General features: G+C 46.9%; 1 protein-coding gene across 1 annotated transcript in view; it reads left to right on the top strand.

Annotated features, from left to right (window-relative positions):
* The first annotated feature begins 1,317 nt into the window (after positions 1 to 1,317).
* RGMA (repulsive guidance molecule BMP co-receptor a) overlaps positions 1,318 to 23,883 on the top strand; it is a 52,878-nt gene continuing 30,312 nt past the window's right edge. Inside the window, exon 1 of the mRNA XM_010593849.3 lies at positions 1,318 to 1,499. Coding sequence (XP_010592151.3) covers positions 1,486 to 1,499 — 14 coding nt within the window. The 5' untranslated portion in view covers positions 1,318 to 1,485. The remainder of the gene's footprint in view (positions 1,500 to 23,883) is intronic.

The raw sequence follows: 23,883 nt of genomic DNA on the forward strand, positions 1-23,883 counted from the left end.
ATGGATTTTATTTATATCCCAGTTAAAGCTTATCACAATACACTTGGCCAATAAGCCCAGAATATTCAGTTGAAACCACATCTCTCAAGACAACAAGCACAAATAATGATCATGTTTTAAGGTGGGTAATATCTCTCCATTTTTCAAATCCAAAGAGTTAGCATCATATCAAAATTCAAGGCAGTTTGTTCTCTAAGAATGGGAAGGTCATAGCCCTGTCTAAAATATCCTGGCAAGTTTCTCTACCCGTACAATGCTAATTTGGGCGTAAACTGTGTCCAAGCTGACTTCATGCCCCAGCTGGGGTTTCAGATCCGTACTTGGCGATTGGGTGTCTGTTTGCTGTCTCACAGATTCTAACAACCAGGGGTCCTTCCCTGGGCTCCGGGAGCCTCCGGGGATTTACCGCCGCGGATGTGGCCCTGTTCTCGCCCCTCGGTGCAAGCGCTGCATGCTGAAACGTTCTTTTGAGAAGTCGGTGAAATCCACTTGCAGTAAGTGCGTGTGCACGTTAACGCGCAGAGCAAGGGCTGGAAAAAACAGCGAGGGAGCACACCCTGACCCGAGGTTACCCCTGGGGAGAGAAAGCCATGCGGGGAGGGTGAGGTATGTCCTCTCCTTTTTACTCTAGATATTCCTGTGTTGTGTAAAATTATATGCAAGAACGCATTGGTGTATTATACATTTAATACACATGTATTAATTTTTTAAAGTAAATTCTTAAACAAAAATAACATCTCAATAGAACAAAGGTGCATTTCTGCAGATCGCAGCACCATTTCCCCTGGATGTAGCTGCCTTCTCCAGAAACCTCAGAGGAGCTCCCCTTCGGGCGCTAAGGAGTCGAAGGCGAAAATCTAGCTCTCACGGCGTTCCAGCGGGGGATTCGGAAAGTTGGAGGCTCCCCGAGGTTGGCCGCACTTGCCGCCCGTACCCCCGTAACCCGTGCGCTTAGGCAAAGTCTTGCCGGTTTACGCACCCTTTCCGGGATCCAAACAACTGGTGCTGATGCGGGAGGGTGGGGCCGCGGCGGGGCGGGGCAACTCGAGCCCGCACCCTATCCCCCCTCTCCCGCCCCCTCCCACCGGCCCCGCCCGCGCTCGCCCCCCGCCCGCGCCCGGGGCGCCCTGCCCGCCCCCTCCCCTCGGCGCGCAAACGAACCTCCCCACGCGGCGCTCGGCGGCTGCGGGCGGGGCCCGGGCGAGGGAGGGGGCCTGCCCGGGCCGCCCCGCTCAGCAGTTGTCTCCCGAGCGCGGGCTGCGCCGCCCGAGCCTTTGGGCCGGGGAAGGCTCCTCCAGGCGCTCGCAGACATGCAGCCCGGGAGCAGCCGACTTGCCCCGGGCAGCTGCTGAGCCGGCCGGGGCGGCGGGGGCGAGTGCTAGCCGAGCCCCTCCCACCTTGCCCCGGGGCAGACGAGCAGCGCCCCGGCACCCCCTCTTAGCCTGCAGCCCCGCCAGCGCCACCCCCCGCGGGCTGCAGGAGCTCATGCAGCCGCCAAGGTAAGCGCGGGTCGGCCGCGGGGCGGACCGGGCAGCTGACATCCCCTAGGCGCGGCGACACTTGCCGGCGCTGTGGCAATGGTTTGGTGCTCCTCTACTTCACTCCGGTTTTACCCCCTGCTTATCGGAATCGACTCGACAGCAATGTGTTTGGGTTTTGCGTGGGTTTGGAGCTTTACTGCACCGCAGTCGCTTTAGCGCTTGGCAGGAAACTTTGTGTGATTTGGCATTTGCGCTTTTTTTTTTTTTTTTTTTTACCTAAAATGCTCTCCCCCGGCAGCCGGCAGCGCGCGAAGTTGGGGAAACCCGGCGCACGTCCCTTCCACTGTGTACTAGCCGGGCGCCCCCTTTTTCCGGCCCTGCCACCTCCTCTTCGGGCGGCCGCTCCGCCCGGGCCGCGGAGCCGCGGACGGAGCCGGCCACCTGTGCTGTCCCGCCGTGAACCGCCATTGGCCTGCGTCGCCCGGGCCCCCGCCTCCTGCTCTGCGCCCGGCCGCGCGGACCAGCTGCGGAGCTGCGGGGTGAGCGCCTGCCCCCGGGGGCGTCGGCTCAGCGCGCGGCGCGGCGCCAAGTCCCAGCGGCCCTCTGCCTGGGCGCTCTGGCGCACGGGGAGGTGCGGGACTTGGGTTGAGCGCTAACGGTTGGGATCCCCGAGAAAGGCTGACGTCCCTAAGGGGACGGGGGTACAGGGCACGGCGACGACTCGGTGCCTGGCTTGCACCGTCGCGCATCCCAGGGAGCCGGCTGGGACACGGGGACAGGTGTATTTAGGGGGAGGTCTGACGTGGGGGAACGCTTGGATGTAATCCCTGATTGCAGCCTGTTAATGTAATTGCATTAGATTTGCTCGGAGGTAGAATCAATTCCCCCAAATTGAGATTTTAATGGGTGCCTGCGAGCTGCTATTATGTGGTGTGGTTTCAGAAGGCGTTGGACTGTATTTATTTTATAAATTGGGTGTATTGAGGACGGATTAGGGGACAGAGCGCCATCTAGCGGAAATGGTGAGCTGCGAATTCCTTTTAAGCAAAGAAGTTGGGTGTTCTCAAAGTAGAAGGCTCCTGAACACGCCGGCTGGGGAGGTGGGGAACTAGCCCCTGCGGCCAGGAGAGAGCTGTTTTCCGTGTATCCACGGCCCCGCCGAGCTCAGCACGCCAGGCTCCAGGGCCAGAATTGTGGGTCCCACTGAGTGGCGGGCTGTCAATCCACGGAGCGCCGTCACTTTCCACATTGGGCTTTCTGTTCCTCGGGCAAAAAACACGTTAGTTGCCATCAGATGATGTCCCTTTTTTGGGTGTCTATGTTAGAGATCCCTCAAAACCTATGCACAGCTCTTGCTCTTCTCCTGCGTGTCACAGAGAGGTGATTTTTCAGTTGGCTCTTGAGCTGTGAACCCTTAGAAAGAGCTTGTCTGTAATCTGGAGGACAGCTGAAGGAGAGCTTGCCAGTTGCTGCAAGGAGAGAATGTATTGTAGAAGGGCTGACTGAAAATGGTATTTTTGCACAAAGAAAGGAAGGATTTCCAGCTGTGCCGCTCCCACACCAGGTGACAAGCAAGCCCCCTTTATAAGGTAAAACCAAAACCCAAACCTACTGCCCTCGAGGCCATTCTGATTCAAAGAGACCCTATAGGACAGAGTAGAACTGTCCCATAGGATTTCCAGTGACCCTATAGGACAGAATAGAAGCAGAGTGGCACATCTTTCTCCTGCAGGGCAGCTGGTGCGTTCGAACCACCAGCCTTTCTGTTAGCAGCCGAGCACTTTAACCACTGTGCCACCAGGGCTCCTTTTTACAGGGAGAGTGATCTCCGATTAACAACTGGGCCAAACTTTGCCGGTGACAAGCAGAAAGGACAAAGGCTCTGTCTGGGTGGGGCGCCCTGTCATTCACTGGGCTCCATGTTTTCTGTAGCTGGTTTTTGCTGCCACCTCTCAGGTCAGAGGATATTAGCAAGGAGCTGAGTTCTTCCTATTCGGAAGGGCACGTTGGTTCCTTGTGTAGGGTAGCATGGTGTTCTCTTGTAATAAAGACCTTTTGCCCCTTAAGATGCTCTGAGCTGTGGGGATTGCTGAGTGGGGTCCCTGCCTCCTTTTCTCAAGTGCTCTGCTTCTATCATTTCCCTACCAGGTGACTGACAGGTGCTTACACTCAGAATAGACACATTGGACGGCGGACAGCTTTTCCCCTTACCACCCACGCTGCCTCACGATCTCCCCATTCACAGGGGTTTATTAAATAACCAGACTTGGGCCGAAAGGGCTCTTACGGTAATCTGGCATCTTCGGCAGGAAGGATGTCTCTGACTTTTGCTGAGAAACCTGTCTGCTTTCTCCCCTTAAACACCCTCCCAATGCATGAACTGCTTAGCGTGTATGATAATATGAAATGGAAGTGTGGGGACCTCCTGTTTAACATCACCCCTTGACTGACTCTCCAGCAGCCCTGCGTGGGGCAAATACAGGAATTCTTAGATGAGGAGGTGCAGAGTGCAGTGACTAGGTACTGAGCATATTAGCATAAATTTTCAAGCCACCCTCACAGTGAGCCTCGCTGCTCCAGGAAGCGGGCAAGAACATGAACTATTATTTCCACTTCACAGAAGAGACGGATGACCAGCGAGGCCAGGCATAGGATGCCCGTAGCCAGGGTCCTGCTGGTCTGCAGTGTTTCGCCCCCTACAACCTCACTACCAAATGAATTAAACCCAAGCACTTGCTTTTACCAAGTATAGTGGCAAAATGTGGTCACGCCTTAAAGCATGCAGTGTATGGTGTGTGAGGAGACAGTCACCGATGCATCCAGAAGTCAGGACATACGGAAGGGAAATCAAGCAAAAACAAGCAGTGGGGACTGGAGACTCTCAGAAACCAGTGCAGGCTAATTGGAATCTGTTAGTTAGGTGAAATGAAAAGGCATTACCCCTTAAAGTTAACTGTTCATAACTTGATTTATAATATCTCAAAGATAAGTTCAAATAACTTGTGTCTGAGGTGTTCTTGTGGCCTTTAGGAGAACAGCTTTGCTATTTAAACAGCCATTGTTTATTCGTTCGACAGACTTAACTGAACATTAGTTTAACCTGAAGAAGGGAGGCGCCAAGCTTTCCTGCCTATCTTGTATCCAGCCCCATTGAAATGACAAACCAAGACACAAACCAGTTGTTGAGTTGATTCTGAGTCATGGCAACCCCACGTGTTGCAGAGTAGAACTGCGTTCCATAGGGTTTTCAAGGCTGTGACCTTTGGGAAGCAGATTGCCAGGCCTCTTCCGAATCCAAATGACAGGTGCCTCTTTTTCTTATTTTGACAGAGTGACGGCTCAGTTTCAATGGCTCTTCCCTTAGCAACAGAACTTGGAGGGAGCAATAAACAGGGCAGTGGAAAAATTTTAAGGACTGGCTTAACCAACACACAAGTATACGTACAAGGTCAGACAGAAGTTGTTTTCCTCGGTGACAGATGAATAAGACTTCTTTAAAAAGGATGCCTGGTTTCTTAGCCAGGTCTGTCCTATACATAGAAAATGCTGTATTGTATTAGAACCTAGGAGTCAGGAGGTAAGAATGCCAAAGGAGTGTGAAACTTTAAAATTCTAAGGGCAGGGGAAAGACGAAGAAATTTTGAAATTTGAGCAGGAATAGACAAAGTATACGTAAATATATTTTACAGCCCCATTAAAAAATTTTTTTTGTCACTGCTAATTGACAAACATAAAAATGTGCAATGTACCTACCTGATTTAATAAAATTGTTACATCCAGATTACTGCAGTAAAGAACGAAAGAATACCAAACACAGTTTATATGCAGGGAGTAATTACAGAATTGCCGGTTGAGTTTCTGTCTTGGTTTTCAATTGTTTAAAGCAATGCTATGAGATGCAGAGCTCGCAGGGATCAAGACTCCCTGGATTTGCCAGAGTCTGAAAAGCAGGCCAAAACTTAAAAACAAAAGATCCTGTCAAGAATCTGGTAAGGCAAAACCAAGTCCAGTGGATTCTGTGTCCTTCACGGGACAAAGCAGGTATCAGCACAGCCTCTGAGTAAAAATGCCTCAAAACGTATTGACTTGAGTCATTAGAACATCACTTAGCACTAATCTGTTGTAGTTCTCCTTATTTTTTATTTTTTCATCTTCCTAGGCTGTCACCAGTAACAAACACATGCCTTGCTATCAGGTAGCACCCCAGACCTCTCAAAGAACAGATACAATTTTTGAATTACCTTTCTTACATCAAGTCCTGTTTGGTAACCCAGGGCTCTCTTCAGTTAGGTGTTTAATGCTGAATCTTAGATCCAAGGCCTTGGCAAGAACTTGCCCTGGCTGATGTTGTTGTTAGTGCCGTCAATTGGATTCCAACTCACGGCAACCCCATGTGTTCAGAGTGGAACTGCACTCCATAGGGTTTTCAGTGCTGACCTTTTGGAAGCAGATCACCAAGCCTTACTTCCAAGGCACTTCTAAGTAGAATTGAACCGCCAACCTGTCTGTTAGTAGTCCAGTGCTTAACCATTGGAGCCAGCCAGGGACTCCACCCTGGCAACAATTTGTCCTTTTTCCTAACAGTACTCTGTTCTTCTTCCCTTGTAAACAGAGGTATTCTGCCTAAGTCTTTAGCGTTTCAATTCCGTTACTTTATTCTTAGCGTATTTTTCTTTTTGAGGATGGTGTTAACAATTTTTCTTCTGTATAGGTGTTTTGAATACTGACTTCCTTCCTGATGTGTTTAATTTGTGGGACAAATACAGGAATTCTTAGATCAGGAGATGCAAAATGCAGTGAATAGGTACTCAGCATCCTTGACATCGACATGGAGTTTTAAAGCTGCCCTCACAGTGAGCCTCGCTGCTTCCAGCCAGGTTAGTTAGAAACATACAAACCTATAAAGACCTACCCACTGTGGTGGTTAATTTTGTGTCACCTTGGCTTTTTTTTCTTTTTGGCTAGGCTATGATTCTTAGTGGTTTGGCAGACACTGGACTGGTTGCTTTTCAGTAATGTAATGTAATCACGTTCCACGATGTGATCTGAGGTGATCAACCAGTCAGTTGAAAGGGGAGTTTCCATGGAGATGTGGTCTGCCTCCAGAATATAAATGGATATTCTGGCAAATCTTGCTCTCATTCTCAACCCCACGTTTTTCTCATCTCCTGACTTCTGGATCTTGAGATGTGAGCCTGCAGACGTCTCCAGCCTGCCACCTGACCTGCAGATTTTGAATTCACCAAACCCCGCAATCCCGTGAGCCCACAGAGGTCTCCAGCCTGCAGCCTGACCTATGGATTTGGGACATGCCATCCCCCACAATTGTGTGAGCCATTCCCTTGAAGTAGATCTCTAGTTTGTGTAGTGTCTGTGTGTGTGTGTGTGTGTGTGCGTGTGTGTGTATGCGATTCTAGAGGGTCTGCATTGTGGCCAATGATGTTTATAACATGTTATATATATAACAGTGTATATTGACCAAGAGTGCTTATAATATGGTGTGTGTGTGTATACATATATATAGTTATATATACACAACATAGTATATATATTATATATATACAACGTGGTGTATATGTATACTATGTCAGCCACAATGCAGACCCTCTAGAATTCTCTCTTCCATTAAACTTTATGCATTTCCTGACTTTCTTAGTTTACTAGTGTTGGCATAACAAAATATGCCACAAGTGGATGGCTTTAAAGAACAGGAATTTATTTTCTCCCTGTTTGGGGAACTAGAAGTCCAAACCAGGGCATCAGCTCTAGGGGAGGATTCTTTCTCGTTGGTTGCCCGGAGAGTCCCTTGGTCCTCCTCGGCATCTGTCTTTCCCATGTGTGTGTATTTGTATCTAGTCTGCTCTTTTTATGACTCAGAAGTGACCCACTCCTAATGAACATAATAAAGAAAATCCTATTTCCAAACAGGATCATAGATATAGGAAGCAGGACTTTAGCATATATTCTGGGAGGACACAATTCAGTCAGTAACACTAACTGATGTGTACCATGGTGTCTCTCCCCTCCAGACTGTCTATTTAGAAACCATGAAATCAGGTCGTTTAAGGTGCTTTCACAAAGTTTGATTCTCTTCCACGTAAAAGCTTACCCACTTGTAAGGCCCTAAGACCTTGCTGGTTGATTTTCCCTTGCAAGAATTTCATTACCTGTTCAAATTCTGGCTGTCAAAGAGGCTTGATCAAAACACATCTGCTGGACAAATGCTCTTAGTTCCTTGAAAACTTGCCACCCGTGTGCATTTTCAGCTCCTCACAGTGGCACCCTGAAGAATAAATTGTCCTTGCTAGAACATGTCTGTGGGATACTTGCTTCTCCCACACAGGCTTGTGTCTGATCATCTCAAGAGCACTCAGAAATGCATATTTCATTCACCAAAAACCAAATCCGTTGCCGTCAAGTCAATTCCGACTTACAGCAACCCTAAAGGACAGAGTAGAACTGCCCACAGGGCTTCTGAGGAGTGGCTGGTGGATTCGAACTGCAGATCTTTTGGTTCACAGCCTAGCTCTTAACCACTGTGTCACCAGGGCTCAGTTTCATTCACAGACTCATATAAAAATTACAGGATTTCCTCAAAACAATTGGTAACTTGAAAAGAATAATTAACATTTGTTTGGAAGTTTTTGGTGTATAATGTCCTTTCATTTAAATTTAATTTAATATCCTTTATGGAAGGAGGTGAAGTATAAATAATAAATAGGTTTTTTAAGGCTATTGCATTTTCTCAGATGGGCTTCCATTTATACACAGTAAGCAGAGCAAAAAGCAACGCAGAGCTTAGAGGCCAGACTCCCCTGGAAACATTTGCAGGTTCATGATAACCACTCACTGCTAAGTTTAAAAACAAAACAAAACAGACCTGTTGCCATCGAGTCAATTCCAACTCGTAGCAACGATCCTATAGGAAGGACAGAGTAGATCCACCCCATAGGATTTACAAGGAGCGACTGATTCAAACTGCCGACCTTTTGGTTAGCAGCTGAGCCCTTAATCACTGCACCACCAGGGGTCCACTTAGGCAGGTCATTTTTGCCCCAGAACTTGGACTTTGTGGGAATTTCATTTTGTTTTTTATACAACAGTCAGTGTCACTAATATAAGTTTGATACTGAGATGAGATAAAACGCTGACTTCAGACTGCTTCCCTTATATCCTGGAGCATGCCTGGTTTTGCACCTTTGAGTAACTCAAGATCACATGGCAAGGAAGAGTTAAATGCCAGCTTTTTCCATGCTATGAGGGTTTTACATTACTTTTATTTTTCACTGTGGGGGTATTTTGAGAAAGGAGATCCCTAAACTCTAGGTTTCTGATTTTCTCATGAGAAAATGGATTCTATTGACAGGCTCAACTAACTCCAAGCCTGGTAGGAAATATATTGCCCCCATGAGCCTGGGCCAAGAGTCAACCAGGGCAAGACAAGCCCAAGCCAAAATGGTGCTCCAGCCTTCCCTTCCCTGGCCTGTGGTGAACCTCAGGGGTAGAAGCCCACCTGGCCTTGAATTTGACCCATGCTGAGAATGGCTTGTGGACTGCAGCGACTGCAGCGATCTTATACTATAGGTAGATTTACCTAACCATCTTCGTGTTGGGTAATACTGAGCTATCATTAAGAGGCTGTCAAGGCCAGATAAGTCCTAAATGAATACTTTGACCTAAAAAATTCTCATTTACCATTAAGATAAAGAAGAATTCTATAATTATTTCAACTTCCTAAGTTTTTAGAAGGAAAGGAGCATCAGGGAAATTTTTTCTTAAGATATTTTTACTTTTTTTTGTTTGTTTCTGGGAAATAGTAGATCTCTAAACATACTCCCTTTCTTAAAGCATGATCAATGATTGTATACATATGGGGCATATTATTTGACTGACAGAAAAATATAAGCCCTGAGTAAAGATGAGAAGCAGCTGTGATTTGGTGGGAAAAGCACTGACTTTGGTATCGCAAAGCCTGGGTTGGAGCCTCTGCGCTGCTGTTTACATTCTTGATGACGTTGGACAAGTCATTTGACCTCCCTGAGTTTCAGTCTCCTCGTTTATGAAATGGAGAGGACCATTCCCACCATGTGAGCTTGTTGAGAGGACTCTACAGTTACTTGGGAGAACTTTTCACAGAAAGGGGGCTCGACAGGTTTTGAGAATAACTCATAAAGCACTTCGAACCCACCTGGAAGTCAAAATTACCTAGGAGCCCTTGGGGAGTTCTGAAAACGACTCCCCATATCCCACACAGAGACTCTCGATCATATTGACACTGTATTACTATTCAAACAAGTAGTTCTTATCCGTGATAAAATCAAAACCAGTTGCCCTCAAGTCTGCTCCAGCCCATGGCAACTCCAGGTGTGTGTCAAAGTAGAACTGTGCTCCACAGGGTTTCCAGAAGTAGATCACCAAGCCTTTCCTTCGAGGCACCTGTGGGTGGACTGCAACCTCCAACATTTCGGTTAGCAGCCCAGTACGTGAACCATTTGCATTACCCAGGACCTCCTTAACCAGGATATAAAATAAATACTAGCAACAACATATCTTAATGTGTACATTTACTCTGTGCCAGGCATCTGTTCTAAATGATTTATTATTGTATTAACCCGTTTAATACAACAATCCTCTGAGGGGGGTACAAGTATGTTCCCATTTTACAGATGAGGTAACTGAGGTCTTGAGAGTCCATGCTCAGAGTGCATGTTTTTAGCCATTGTGCTGTATTGCCTCTAATGCAGAAGTGAAGAAATTCCCTCAGCCTCCCACAAATTTAAAATAAATGATGACGGTAGAGGAGAATGTTGCATAAATTGACACGTTTGTTCTTTCTGGATTGGCGTTCATCCCCACCTCCCATCGTCTGGAGATCTTCTCTATTTCAGCGTTGTATTAGCCATTCTAAACAATTTTGAACTTGATGAATAACTTGGTTATCTGTTCCTGTTGCTAAATGTCCTTGGTATTTGCACTTGGCACCAGAATTGTTCACTAGTCCCAATGCTCCAGCCTTTGGAACATACTTGAGAGAAAGACACAGACTCGCTGTCAGTTCAGACAGTTGCCATTTGGTGGATAAATGGGTCCAAGCTGGTTCTTCTCCCAAGAACTTACTGGACTGGTGAGAGGTAAAGGCTACACGGTCTTTTGTCTTTCACAAAGAGCTGGTGTCTATTGTGTGGGTATCAAGCTGCTTGAAAATGACAGGACATTACCAAATGCTTTTAAGGTGTGATTTCAGGTACACAGTAGTATTGTTTGGGGATGATTACTGAGGAATTTCATGCTGACATTCTAAAACATAAAGATATCACTCCTCAAATAATATTTCATACTTGCTCAGCAACATTTTCTCTTGGGGAATCCAGAAACATCACAGATGAGGCCCCAGAATGGGTCCTCCAAGTGAGGTGTGGGCAAGGCCAGTTAAATACAGAGCCAACACCCGTTCTCTGGATCCCTGAAAACATGAGACTGTGCAGTGAGAAGATCCCCAAGGCAGCCAGGTCCATGATTTTGCAGGTTGAGAAGCTGAGGATCCAGAGATAGGACAAGACCACAAAGCTGGAGGCAGAACCAACACCAAATCCCAGGTCTCCTTCTCTGTATTCCCTGCAATGTCTTGAAAGTCTCAACACTGACAATTGAGCGATTCACAAATGCTTATTCCTTTCCTACTGTGTACCCAGAAGAGTAGCGGGCTTTATATGCAGAAGAATTGCAACCTTGTAGACCAGATAGTAGGCCCCTGGATGGTGCAGCAGTTAACCTACTAACTGAAAGGTTGGCTGTTCTAATCTACCCTGCAGCGCTGTGATAGAAAGACTTGGATGTCTTCTTCCATAAGATTACACCGCTGAAAAACCCTATGGAGCACCGTTTTACTCTGAGACACGTGGGGTCACCATGAATTGGAATTGACTCAACGGCAACAGATTTTGTTTTATTCTGGGGTTTAGACCAGGTGATAAGTGTGATTGGAGTCTAATACAGGAGGCTCACAGGGAGTTGGGGGAAGAGAGACTTTCATACATGAAACTCCGGTTACATGTTTGCCTGTCCTCCCAGTAGGAAGAAACGGGGAAAATATCTAAAGAAAAAACGTGGCTGCTGCAGATGCTTACCGAGCAGCCCAGAGGTCCAGAAGGACCGGTGCAAAAAAGATGGAAAGAGGAGCATAAATCCAAGCACCATAGAAAAGCAGGCCCAGGAGCTAGCAGATCATCTGGGAGGCTCAAGCCCAGCCTGGGCTGCAGCTCACCACCGCCACCACTCACTGCCATCGAGTTGGTTCGCAGTGACCCGATAGGACAGAACAGAACTGCCCCGTAGAGTTGCCAAGGAGTGCCTGGTGGATTCGAACTGCTACCCTTTGGTTAGCAGACGCAGCATCGAAGCACTACGCCACCGGGCTTTCCAGGCTGCAGCTCAGGGGAATGGAAAGCAAGAAGAGCAGAAAGGGCATCCTTGCGTCTGTTCTGAGCAAGAGGATGAGTGTGTACAATGGAGAAGAGTTAGAGTTAACAGAGGCAGAGAGAAAGCCAGAAAACTGCATGCCTGGGAAGGAGCTCGTGGGCTCATTAGAGGTGGCGTGGCAGCAGGTGTCACCCAGACTCGGCCAAAAGCTGCTCCACCCCAAGCCAGCTGGGTGACCAGGCAGATCACTTACCTCCTGCAGTGTAAGTTAGAGTTAAATGTGAGTTGTCTGACTTCCTAACATGAAGGGACAGGATACATGTCTCTAGCCAGGAGTTGACGTCCGAGAAGAGGAGCGCACGCAGCTGTTGAAAAGCATCCCTCCCGTGGAATCTCCTGTGTCTGATTCTGTCCGTTCATACGTCTGTACATGCCCTTGGCTGGTGAACTCTGCTCTTCTCTGACTACTTAGGTCCAGCCATGGTGGAGGGTTCACAGGACTATTATCACCCCATGAGAAAATAAAGTGGAAAGTGCTCGCTGGGGAGGGAGCAGTCGCAAACCAGCAAAGGAAGTGGCTCATGGTTTTTGGTGAAATTATCCACTGCTAGATAGAGAGAGGGATACCCTGGTGGCTTAGTGGTTAAGAGCTGTGGCTGCAAACCAAAAGGTCAGCAGTTGACGTCTACCAGGCGCTCCTTGGAAACTCTATGGGGCAGTTCTACTCTGTCCTATAGGGTCGCTATGAGTCGGAATTGACTCTATGGCAACGACTTTGGTTTAGTTTTGGAGATAGGCAGACACATTTTATGTGTGATTATATACACATGGAAATGTCTGGAAAGATGCACCAGAAGCTGTTAGTAGTCTCCCCAGTGACCTGGTTTCATATAACAGGAAACTGATTTTTTAACGTGTGCCTATAGTACTGTTTGAATTTTTTTAAATAAATTTGAAGCTAGATTGAAGGAAACTGAAAGCCTAGAAAGATTTGTTCTCGTGTTTTCTTTAAAAAAAAAAAAAATCCCTTTCTCAGTACCATGAATATATCTGTGCCTGTCAGCAGGGGTGTGCTTCCAGAAGGTTAAGAGGACCACTCCATAATGATGTCCCACACCAAGCTGATCCCCAGCCCTGAAAGTTCCCAGACTCAGTTTCTGAATGTGGACTCATTAGCATGATAGCTAACCCAGGGGGCAGTCTGACGTGGAATGTCCAAGAGGTGAAATTGTGACTGAGGTTGTTTCAGATGACATGAAGCTAATGCCAATAAAGAAGAGCACTGTGGATCACGTAGATGTCACCAAACCAAACCCTGCACGTCTGGTGCTGGTGAGGTCAGGCTTGGCAGTGGTTCAGTTTGCTAAAGAAGTCACCAACAGAGACTTGCGAATTTTGTAAAGGCCTGTGGTGGTGTGTAGTAAATGGAGGATCAGGAGTAAACATGGGGGTGCCCGAGACACCCCATAAACACTCCTCTCAGGGTACTCACTGCACTGCGCTGAGATTATTTGTCTCCATATCTGACTACCCCACTGGCCTTCCCAGAGGGGACTTGGCTGTGGGCCACTCATCCCGCAATCCCCAGGAGCCATCTCCGAGCCTGGCCCAGAGCAAGTACTCAGCAAGTGCTTGTTCAGTGAGTAGAACAGAAAAAGGATAAATGAAAATAATTTGGCTTGTGTGGGAAAAAATATTACTAATCTTGTAACATACATTTAAAGACATATCCAGGAGCAAACAAAATCTACTAATGTGTTTTAAATCCATTTGAACAAATTCAAATAGAAGGTGAGGTACTTTTTCAGTTTCTAGATAGACCAGAACTATGAGAATATCAGGAAATGCGTGTTTCTCAATATGGTTCAAATGTCAGAATAAGGTCTGTATATCCCTCATGGTGGGAGGGAGCACCTAAGAAGCAAAGGAAATCTTCCTCACACACAGAGAAAAAGGAAGCTCTCAGGAAAAAGCTAAGAAAGTGAGATAGGCCAAAAAGGATTCAAAGAACGCTTTGTAAGAATCTCCTAAATCGACAGTGTTGTTGTTGTTGTTGTTAGCAGCCCTCAGGTCACCACAATTCATGGCAACCCCATATAAAATGGGATTGAACCATTATGATCCCTAGGGAGTTCATCGGCGAATTTTCAGGAGTCGATGACCAGCCCTTTCTTCCTAGCCCGACTTTGTCTGAAAGCTCCACTGAAACCCGTTCAGCATCATAGCAACACGAAAGCCTCCACTGACAGACGGGTGGGAGCTGCGTATGAGGTACATTGGCCAAGAACTCGACCTCGGTCTCCCACGTGGAAGATGAGAATCCTACCACTGAACTACCACTGCCCCCCAAATCAACAATAAAGAAGCTCTTAATGGCAGAGTAGGACAGCAAGACTCACAATGCTTTGGAAGAAAACCAGGAAGTTGTCTCCAAATGGTTGTGGAAACAGACAGATCAGGGAAGTTCTATGGACGGCTCTTCCTGGAGCCCCCTGGAGGGGAGTGGTGATACTTAAGGATTGGCAGTGATGTCCTGGTGGCTGAAAGGTACAGCTGTCCTTCCACACACAGGGCCTGTGTCCACAGGCTCGTACACCGTTCTTCCTACCCACAAAAGGAATCGGATGCGTTTCCCGGGTGCCATAACAAAGTTCCACTAACCAGTTGGCTTAAAACAACAGGAATTTATTCTCTGACAGTTCTGGAGGCCAGAAGTCCCAAATCAAGGTGTCAGCAGAATTGGTTCCTTCTGGAAACTCTGAGGGAGAATCTGTTCCATGCCTCTCTCCTAGCTTCTGGTGGTTGCCAGCAATCCTTGGTGCTCCTTGGCTTGCAGCTGTTTGGTTGTTTGGTGCCGTCAAGTCGGATCCGACTCATAGCAACCCTGTGTACAACAGAACGAAACATTGCCCGCTCCTGCGCCATCCTCACAATCGCTGCTATTTTTGAGCCCATTGTTGCGGCCACTGTATCAGTCCATCTCCTTCAGGGTCTTCTTCTTTTTTGCTGACCCTCCACTTTACCAAGCTGACCCTCCACTTTACTGTTCTTCTCCAGGGCTGGTCCCTCCTGATAACATGTCCACAGTATGTGAGACGAAGTCTTGCCATACTCGCCTCTAAGGAGCATTCTGGTGTACTTCTTCCAAGACAGATTTTGTTCATTCTTCTGGCAGTCCATGGTATGTTTGGTATTCTTTGCCAACATCATATTTCACGTGCGTCATTTCTTCTTCAGTCTTCATTATTCCTTGTTCGGCTTTCGCATGCATATGAGGCAATTGAAAATACCATGGCTTGGGTCAGGCGCACCTTAGTCCCCAAAGTGACGTCTTTGCTTTTTAACACTTTGAAGAGGTCTTTTGCAGCAGATTTGCCCAGTGTATTACATTGTTTGATTTCTTGACTGCTGCTTCCATGGGCATTGATTGTGGATCCAAGTAAAATGAAGTCCTTCAGAACTTCGATCTTTTCTCCATTTATCATGATGTTGCTCATTGGTCTAGTTGCTACAGCTGCATCACTCCAGTCTCTGTCTTCATCTTCCTGTGGCATCTCCCTGTGTGTCCCTGTGTCTTCACGTGACCTTCTTAAAAGGACACCAGTCATTGGATTTAGGGCGCATCCTAATCATAATTTGATTATATCTGCAAAGATCCTATGTCCAAATAAGGTCACATTCATAGGTACCAGGGGTTACGACTAAGACATATCATTTTGAGAGACACGATTCAGTGCATAACAGGAACCACCGCCACCGCCTGCCTAGGAAGTATCACTTCCAGTGCCATTTGGGGGGAATGTATAATGAAAAGTCATATCACTGAGCACTTTTTAAAATCCCAGTGATCTGGACGAAGCACAACATACTTTCTGAAAAAAAGAGAACATGAAATCGGACCATCTATTAGCATTCTTTGAGGAGGCAGAAACAAGCCTGGAGACAAGGGAGAAACCCAAGGATGAATTATGTTTAGACTTTCAAAATTCCTTCTAACAAACTTCCACCCCAAAGGTCATTTGCAACATTAAGTCGCCCCAGAATGTGGAGGGAAATCATCACGGAGGAAACAAAATATAGGATAAACAGGTACTTTTCTGGATGAAGAATTATAAACAATGGAGTTCCCCTAGGATGGCCTGTGCGCCTGGACTTAGTTTAAATTTACATAGATTATCTAAAGGAGAGAATGCTCAGATGGTTGCAGGCCTGCGGACAAAATGTAGGCTCTGCAGAGAGATGGCAAACAAACAGCGATTAACTGCAGGATGCACGTGTGAGTTAGCAAGAAAATGCATATTAAGCTTTCACAGGGGCAAGCTTCAGTTAATGCAGTTAAGAGAACAGAATCCAAGTTACAAGCAAATAGACTCTGCCCAGTCTGTTTACAGCCACAAAATGGGATCTTGGGGTCTTTACAGAATGTTTGTTTGCCAAAGGCTATGCAGGACCAAGTGTTCAGAAAAGGCTAAAATGCTTTCAGAAATGGTGTTGGAAACCAAGCCCAAAATAGTATTCCACCCAGGCACTACCCAAACCTGGGAGTTTATTGCCTTCACCTTGAAAAAAAGACCTGAGAACTGCAGAAAGGTGAGCAGGGTAACCACCCAGATAGACAATTCCACAGGAGGCTGGGCTGCCTTGTCCTCAAGGGCTTTAGTGTGGAAAGATGAAGCCAGAAAGTGATAACATCAACCTCTGTAGAACCTGGAAGGTTATGGAGAAGATGAACAGGTCTGGTTCATCAAATCTGAGACAACCAGATCCCAGGAAGGGTCGCTCTTAAAGTTTGAAAGAAGAATTCAAGGGATAAATTAAAAAGAAGGACTAGTTCCCACTCTGGCTTGTAAATTTAAGTAACTCAGTTCCTCAAGACAAAGGATAGGCAAACGTCTTTTAAAAGTGGGTGGCGGGGCGGGGGGAGAGCTATTCAAGAAGCCTTGCCAAATTCTTGGCCAATTAACGAATAATGGATTAAAAGCCATTTGGCAGCATATCCCTGCACTCCCAACGTTGGCAGAAATACCTCTTGGGATCAGGGTTGGGCCATTTGCTTCCTCTGTATTAGTCAGGGGTCTGTTAGTGCAAGGGAGAGAAACCTAAGTCAAACTAGTTTAAGCAAAACAAGGGACTTTGTTGGCTCACATAGCAGGAACAGGTATTATTGTGGCTCAGAGCGTGGAAAGGCTCTTTGGGGAGGGCTAACCCGTAAAACCTCCATCTTCCCCTCCAAGCTCACCAAATAAAATACCAAAACAAACAAACAAAAAAACCCATTGCTGTCAAGTAGTTTCCAACTCAAGGCAACCCCGTGTCTTACAGAGTAGAACTGCTCCTTTTCTTTTTTTATTGTGCTTTAGGTAAAAGTCTATAACTCAAGTTAATTTCTCATACAAAAATTTATACACATATTGTTTTGTGACCTTAGTTGCAATCCCCACAACGTGACAACACATTCCCTCGTTCCACTACAGGTTCCATGTGTCTACTCGACCAGTTCCTCCCCCTTCCTGCCGCCTTATCCTGCTTTTGGACAGGAACTTCCTGTTTGGTCCCGTATATCTGATTGAACTAAGAAGCCCATTCTTCATGTGTATTATTTTTTGTTTTATAGTCCTGTCTAATCTTTGTCTGAAGAGTGGGCTTCGGGAATGGTTTCAGCTCTGGGTTAACAGTACATCTGGGGCCGTTGGGTTTTCTTGGCTGTAATCTTAACAGAAGCAGATCTCCAAGCCTTCCCTCCCTGGGTGGGTTTGAACCGCCAATCTTTAGGTTAATAAATAGTCTAGCACAAACCGTTTGTGTCCCCCAGAGACCCTAGATAAAATACAAACTAAGTAAAAAGTACTGTGCTACAAAAGGACAAATGTTGTTTGACCTCACTTATATAAAAAGAAAAGGCAGATATGTGGAGACCAGGTTTATTAGTGGTTACCAGGGGAAGGAGGGAGGGGGAAAACGGTGATGGAAATAGCGCATTGATTAAAGGTAGGGTTGCTCAGCCAGTTATTGTAGTTGTTGTCAATAAGTCGTACACCTGTAAAAAGCTGAACTGGCAAACATTGTGTGATGAATGTATTTACAGTAATGACAAAATAAAAAGAGTAGCTCCTGCGGCTGCTTATGCACAACCAAAAACCTCACGCAATTTTGTTTCTTGGTTTGGAGGTTTTGGGTCATGGTCTCATGGGACATCCCAGTTAATTGGCCTAATAACATAGTTAGTGCCTCTGTTCTACCTCCTAGTTTTTTTTGCGTAGTGCCTGGGGTCTTAAAAGCTTGCAAGCAGCCATCCAAGTCATGCCATTTGGTCTCAGTTTGCCTGGAACAATCAATGGAGGGAGAAGGAGAGTCAGGAATAGGAGGAAGATTTGGAGTGTGTGGCTCATTGCCTCTATGGACAATTGTCTCCTTTGCCACAAGACCAGAAGAAAGGGATGGTGCCCCGCTACCATTCCTGAACACTTTGTTCAAAGATTCTATAGAAGAATCCTGAGCAAAAGGGGAGAAATACAGAACAGAATTTTAAATTCTCATGGACTCCAGGCTTTCTAGAGCCAAGGAGGCTTGATGAACTCCTGAAACTATCACCCTGAGGTAATCTTTAAAAGTTAAACCAAAAATATCTTATGAAGTCTTCTTAAAACCAAATAGTAACATTCACTTAAAGCTCAATAAATAAAAAGTTTAGCTTAGCTAGTAAAGAAGACCTCCCTTGAGCGTTATGCTCCTTTAAGAACTATATGGGATCAAAGTGACAATAGCAAATCAAAAGATTAGATAGGAAACTTAGGGGACAGTGAGTTTATGTTAATGAGGGAGGAACAACTGAGAAAAGGAGGGTGAGAATGGTTGCACAACTTGAAGAATGTAATCAGTGTCACTGAATTATACCTGTAAAAATGGCTGAATTGGTGATATTTTGCTGTATATATTCTCAATAACAACAACAAAATTAAAAAAAAAAGTGTGCTACAAAACATCTCATAACATGGATGAATCTGGAAGGCATTATGCGAAGTGAAATTAGTCAATCACAAAAGGACAGATATTGTTTGAGACCGCTATTATAAGAACTCAAGAAAAGGTTTAAACACAGAAGAAAACATTCTTTGATGGCTACGAGAGTCGGGAGGGAGCGAGAGGGGAATTCACTAAAAAAAAAAAAAGAGATAGCAGACAAGAATTATCTTAGGTGAAGGGAAGGACAACACACAATACAGGGGAAGTCAGCACCACTGGACTAAATGAAATTCTAAGAAGTTTCTTGAACACTACCAAATACTTCAAGGGACAGTGTAGCTGGGGCGGGGGTCTGGGGATCATGGTTTCGGGGGACATCTAGGTCAATTGGCATAACAAAGTTTATTAAGAAAATGTTCTGCATCCCACTTTGGTCAGTGGCATCTGGGGTCTTAAAACCTAGCGAGCAGCCATCTAAGATGCATCAATTGGTCCCAACCCAGCTGGAGCAAAGGAGAATGCAGAACACTAAAGACACAAGGAAGATATTAGCCCAAGAGACAATCATGGGGCCACATAAACCAGAGACTCCATCAGCCTGAGGCCAGAAGAACTAGATGGTACCCCGCTACCACCAATGATCGCCCTAACACAGAACCCAACAGAGAGTCCCTGACAGAGCAGAAGAGTCGGGTGCAGAACTCTAATTCTAGTGAAAAGACCAGAGTTAATGGTCTGACTGAGACTAGAGGAACCCCAGAAGACATGGCCCCCAGACTCGCTGTTAACCCAGAACTAAAACCATTCCCAAAGCCAATTCTTCAGACAAAGAATAAACTGGATTATAAGATAGAAAATGGTACTCGTAAAGAGTGTGCTTCTTAGTTCAAGTAGATACATGAGACTAAAAGGGCAGCTCCTGTCCGGAGGCGAGATGAGAAAGCAGAAAGGGACAGGAGCTGGTTGAAAGGACACTGGAAATCCGGGGTGGGAAGGAGGAATGTGCAGTCACATTATAGGGACAGCAACAAGGGTCACGTCACAATGTGTGTATAAATTTTTGTATGAGAAACTAACTTGAGCTGTAAACTTTCACCTAAAGCACAATTTAAAAAAAAAAAAAAGTGCTAGCTCTACAGATACCTCTTCACACCCCAGAAACACTTACCTCCTCCCCGCAAACTGCTACCCTTAAATTCATCCAATGTAGGAATCAGAGACCAGACTTGGGTCAGCCTCTCCTATAGCAACAGTTTCAGGAAAGATTCTGATTGGTCTATCTTGGGTCACGTGATAGTCACTGCATTCCTGAAAGTTATTGTCTGTTTTGCTGATGAGGGGAGGAGGGCATGGGCCAGATATTGATAGGATTTAGAAACCTAGCAATTCTCTATCTAGGTGGTATTGGTGATTCAGTGGCAAAATTCTCACCTTCCATACAGGAGACTCATGTTCGATTCCTGGCCGTTGTACCTTGTGCACAACCACACCCGACTGTCAGTGGAGGTTTGCGTGTTGCCATGATGCTGAACAGGCTTTAGCGGAGCTTCCAGGCTAAGACAGACTAGGAAGAAAGACCTGGCAATCTACTTCTGAAAAATCAGCCAATGAAAACCCTCTGGATCACAGCGGTGCACGGGGTCGCCGTGAGTCGGGGTCTGACTCGACAGCAGCTGACAACAGCGGTTCTGTACACATTAGTCATCTGAGGGAACTCATAAAAAAATACTGATGGCTAGCCCCCAACCCCAGAGATTCAAACTCAGCTCCACAGTGGTCCCTCAAAAGAATAAATGCCTCCCCTTCTTGAGGCCTTGGGTAGGGCTCCCAGGTGCTAAGTCCCACAGACGTGCAGAGCCTGCCCTGGCCCCCCCACTCCGGCCCTGCCACACAGGCTTTCCCAGGCTCCTTCTCCCTCCAGCCGCACCTCCCTCTCCTGTCACCATCCTCAAGCTTTTGTAGAACCCCAGCAGGCCGCACCTTTCTTTGTATACGCTATACTCACTGTGCCTTCGACCTGGAATCCTTTCCCGGCTCCCCCGCCCCTGCCCACCGTCTGCCCCTGGCACACTCCCACACTGGGAACACATCCCTCCCCGGCCCTCAACCCAGACTGGGCTGGCGGCCCTGGCGCCTGTGCGTTATGCTTTATTGAAGGCGATTGTTAAGGTATGTGTTGTGCCTTGACTTTAAGCCCCGTGTGGACTTGCTCACTGTCATTGGAGTGACAGGCACGTAGCACGCCAAGCATGGGGCCTGCAGAGCTCAGCTCTGCTGTTTATTAGCCAGCAAATTGGGTGAGTCCTTAAGTGCTCTCAGCCTCAACTTCCTCATCTGGAAAATGAGGATGATAATAGAAGCTACCTTAGCATAAAGAATCTAGAAGTGTTAAAGTGCTTGGCCAGCACCTGACATAACGTAAAAGCTCATCAAATCATTAGCCATGATTACCATTCTTACTATAAATGAATCCTCAAGGCACCTCACGAAGATGGCGTTGTCGGTCACGGCTTTCCCAGGCTTAACTGCCTGCCTGTCTTTTGCCACCATCTTCCTCTATTTGTTTCTACCAGTCAGGTGAAGAGAAGGATTGGCTAGTTTACTTCTTTATCCCCCAGGGACTAGTGCAATGCCTGGCACACAGTAAAACCAAAAAAAGAAAACCGAACCCATTGCTGTCGAGTTGATGCCGACTCATAGTGACTCTATAGGACAGAGTAGAACTGCCCCCAGAGGGTTTCCAAGGAGCGCCTGGTGGATTCAAACTGCCGACCTTTAGGTTAGCAGCTGTAGAGCTTAGCCACTACGCCACCAGGGTTTCCGGCACACAGTAGGTGCTGAATAAATGTTGACTGATGACTTGGGCCTTGCCTTTGGGGACACCCTGGGCATACCCAGAGGCAAGCTGGAGACCCTGCCGAGCACTGCCACTGGGGGGGGCTTCAGACTCACGCAGAACCTTTCCTTTCCAAGGCTTTGACTGTGGAAGTTCTCCCCTGACCGGCCAGCACCTCCATCAGCAGTGGGGCCTCCACAGCCGGGACTGAGGGAAAGGGAGCAGGGACCATACGTGAGAAAAGCTGTCCCAGCAGCCTAGGTGACAACTTCGGGGAGAAAGGGCAGGTGGTCAGACTCTGTGAGGTGATGTGTTTGACATCAACTATCAAAGTAGTTGTCCTTGAGTCATTTCCAATGCACGGCGAGTCTGTGTGTGTCAGAGGAGAACTGTGCACCATAGGATTTTTAATGGCTGAGTTTTTGGAAGTAGATTGTCAGGACTTTCTTCCAAGGGTGGACTCTAATCTCCAGCCCTTCAGTTAGCAGCTGAGTACATTAACCATTTGCTCTACCCAGGGATTCCAAAATCGCCCTACACTTTGAGTTAATGAGTTCCTATGGCAAGTGGATTACTGACTTCCAAAAACCCAACATTATAAGAATTTCTTATCCCTTCAGAAAGTTGGGGAGTTGTCAATAAGCTGGTTGGTTTGGCCAGTATAGACAAGATTCATCGAGGTCAGCACAACCCCATACTGCTCTATTTTAGGCTGGATTGCTCCTGATAGTCTAAACTGTGTCGTGGCCAAATCCCCACTTTGTGACGTCCAAATTCAGCCTTAGTCAACACACATTTCTCCTCCTGAGAAAAAGTGGCTTTCTATCCTTTTCCCAAATTATTTGCTTATGCCATAAAACTCGATCTCCCCCCAAAATGGTGGCCATTCCCCTAGCAGGAACACTGGGTAATCCCCATGGCAGGCGGCCCCTCCCAAGTTGTATTCGGTTACAGTCCTGGGGTGATGGCTTATCATCCTGCCCCTTACAGATCTGAAGAAACTGAGGTACAGATGTTAAAAAGTCCTGCTCCCCAAGTTTCCCTCTGGTGCAAGGGCAGCTCTGGAGGGGCTTGATTCCAGTTCTTCCGAAGCACGCATCGCCGTGGTGCCTGACCCGGAGATGCTGTGGCTCTGGTAGGTGCTTCATTCACTGTCCACTGTCCTGGTTGGTGGGAATGCTAATGGATCTGTTCTCTCTCATTAGCAAGAGGCTTTTGAACTAGCTTGCGAAAGGCAGAGCCTAGCAAATGGTGTTTATTGGTGGATCTCAGAGATGGAAAGGCCACTGGGTGCCTTAATGCTGGCTGGCTTTGTGCCTGAGTCAGTGTCCCAGGGTTGCAACTGGAATGAATGCTATCTGTCCTGTGAGTCTGCAGAATAAATTGTTGTGAGTCTGCCCAAGGACTGCCAAGCTTCACACAAATGACCACTGGAGACCTGGATTTTGAATTGCTGGCCTTTCACTGGGCAAACCCGTAGCACTTTGATAACTGGTGCCCAAAATGAACACCAGTTTGCGAGAATGATTATTAGAGCCTGTTGATCTTTGTTGTTGTTAGTAGAGTCGGCCCCTGACTCATGGTGACCCGGTGCACAATGGAATGAAACTCTGCCCCACCCTGCGCTGTCCCTGTGATTGGTGGATCGGACCGTTGTGACCCACAGGGTTGTCGTTGGCTGATTTTTGGAAGTAGTCACCAGGCCTTTCTTCCTAGTCCATCTTACTTTGGAAACTCCGCTGAAACCTGCTCAGCATCATAGCAACACACAGACCACTAACAGACAGGTAGTGGCTCTGCATGAGCTGCACTCAAACCTGGGAATCAAAGCTGGGGCTCCCACACAGAGGCAGGAATTCTGTCACTGAACCATCCCTGGCCACCAGTCAGTCTGAGACCTAAGTATTTGAGGGAAATACAGTGCAAGCCCAGCTGTAACTATTTCCTTCCGTGCATTCTGACCTTTGGACACAACAGCTTCCTGCTGCTCCATTGTACAGGTGTGAGTCCCCCTTTCTCCATTTTGTGGAGGTCAGATCCAGAAGTCTCCACCGGTCTTTAGCTTCACAGACATAGCCCTCTTGCCCTTCTCAACAGCCCGCTCCTCCCTCCACACCCCTCCTGGAAGGCAGAGTTCCTCACACAGGCCCAGCCCGGCTGCCTGTGTGGCCTTCAACAAGTGAG

Source organism: Loxodonta africana, chromosome 13 (assembly GCF_030014295.1).
Source record: "Loxodonta africana isolate mLoxAfr1 chromosome 13, mLoxAfr1.hap2, whole genome shotgun sequence".
NCBI classification, from domain to species: Eukaryota; Metazoa; Chordata; class Mammalia; order Proboscidea; family Elephantidae; genus Loxodonta; species Loxodonta africana.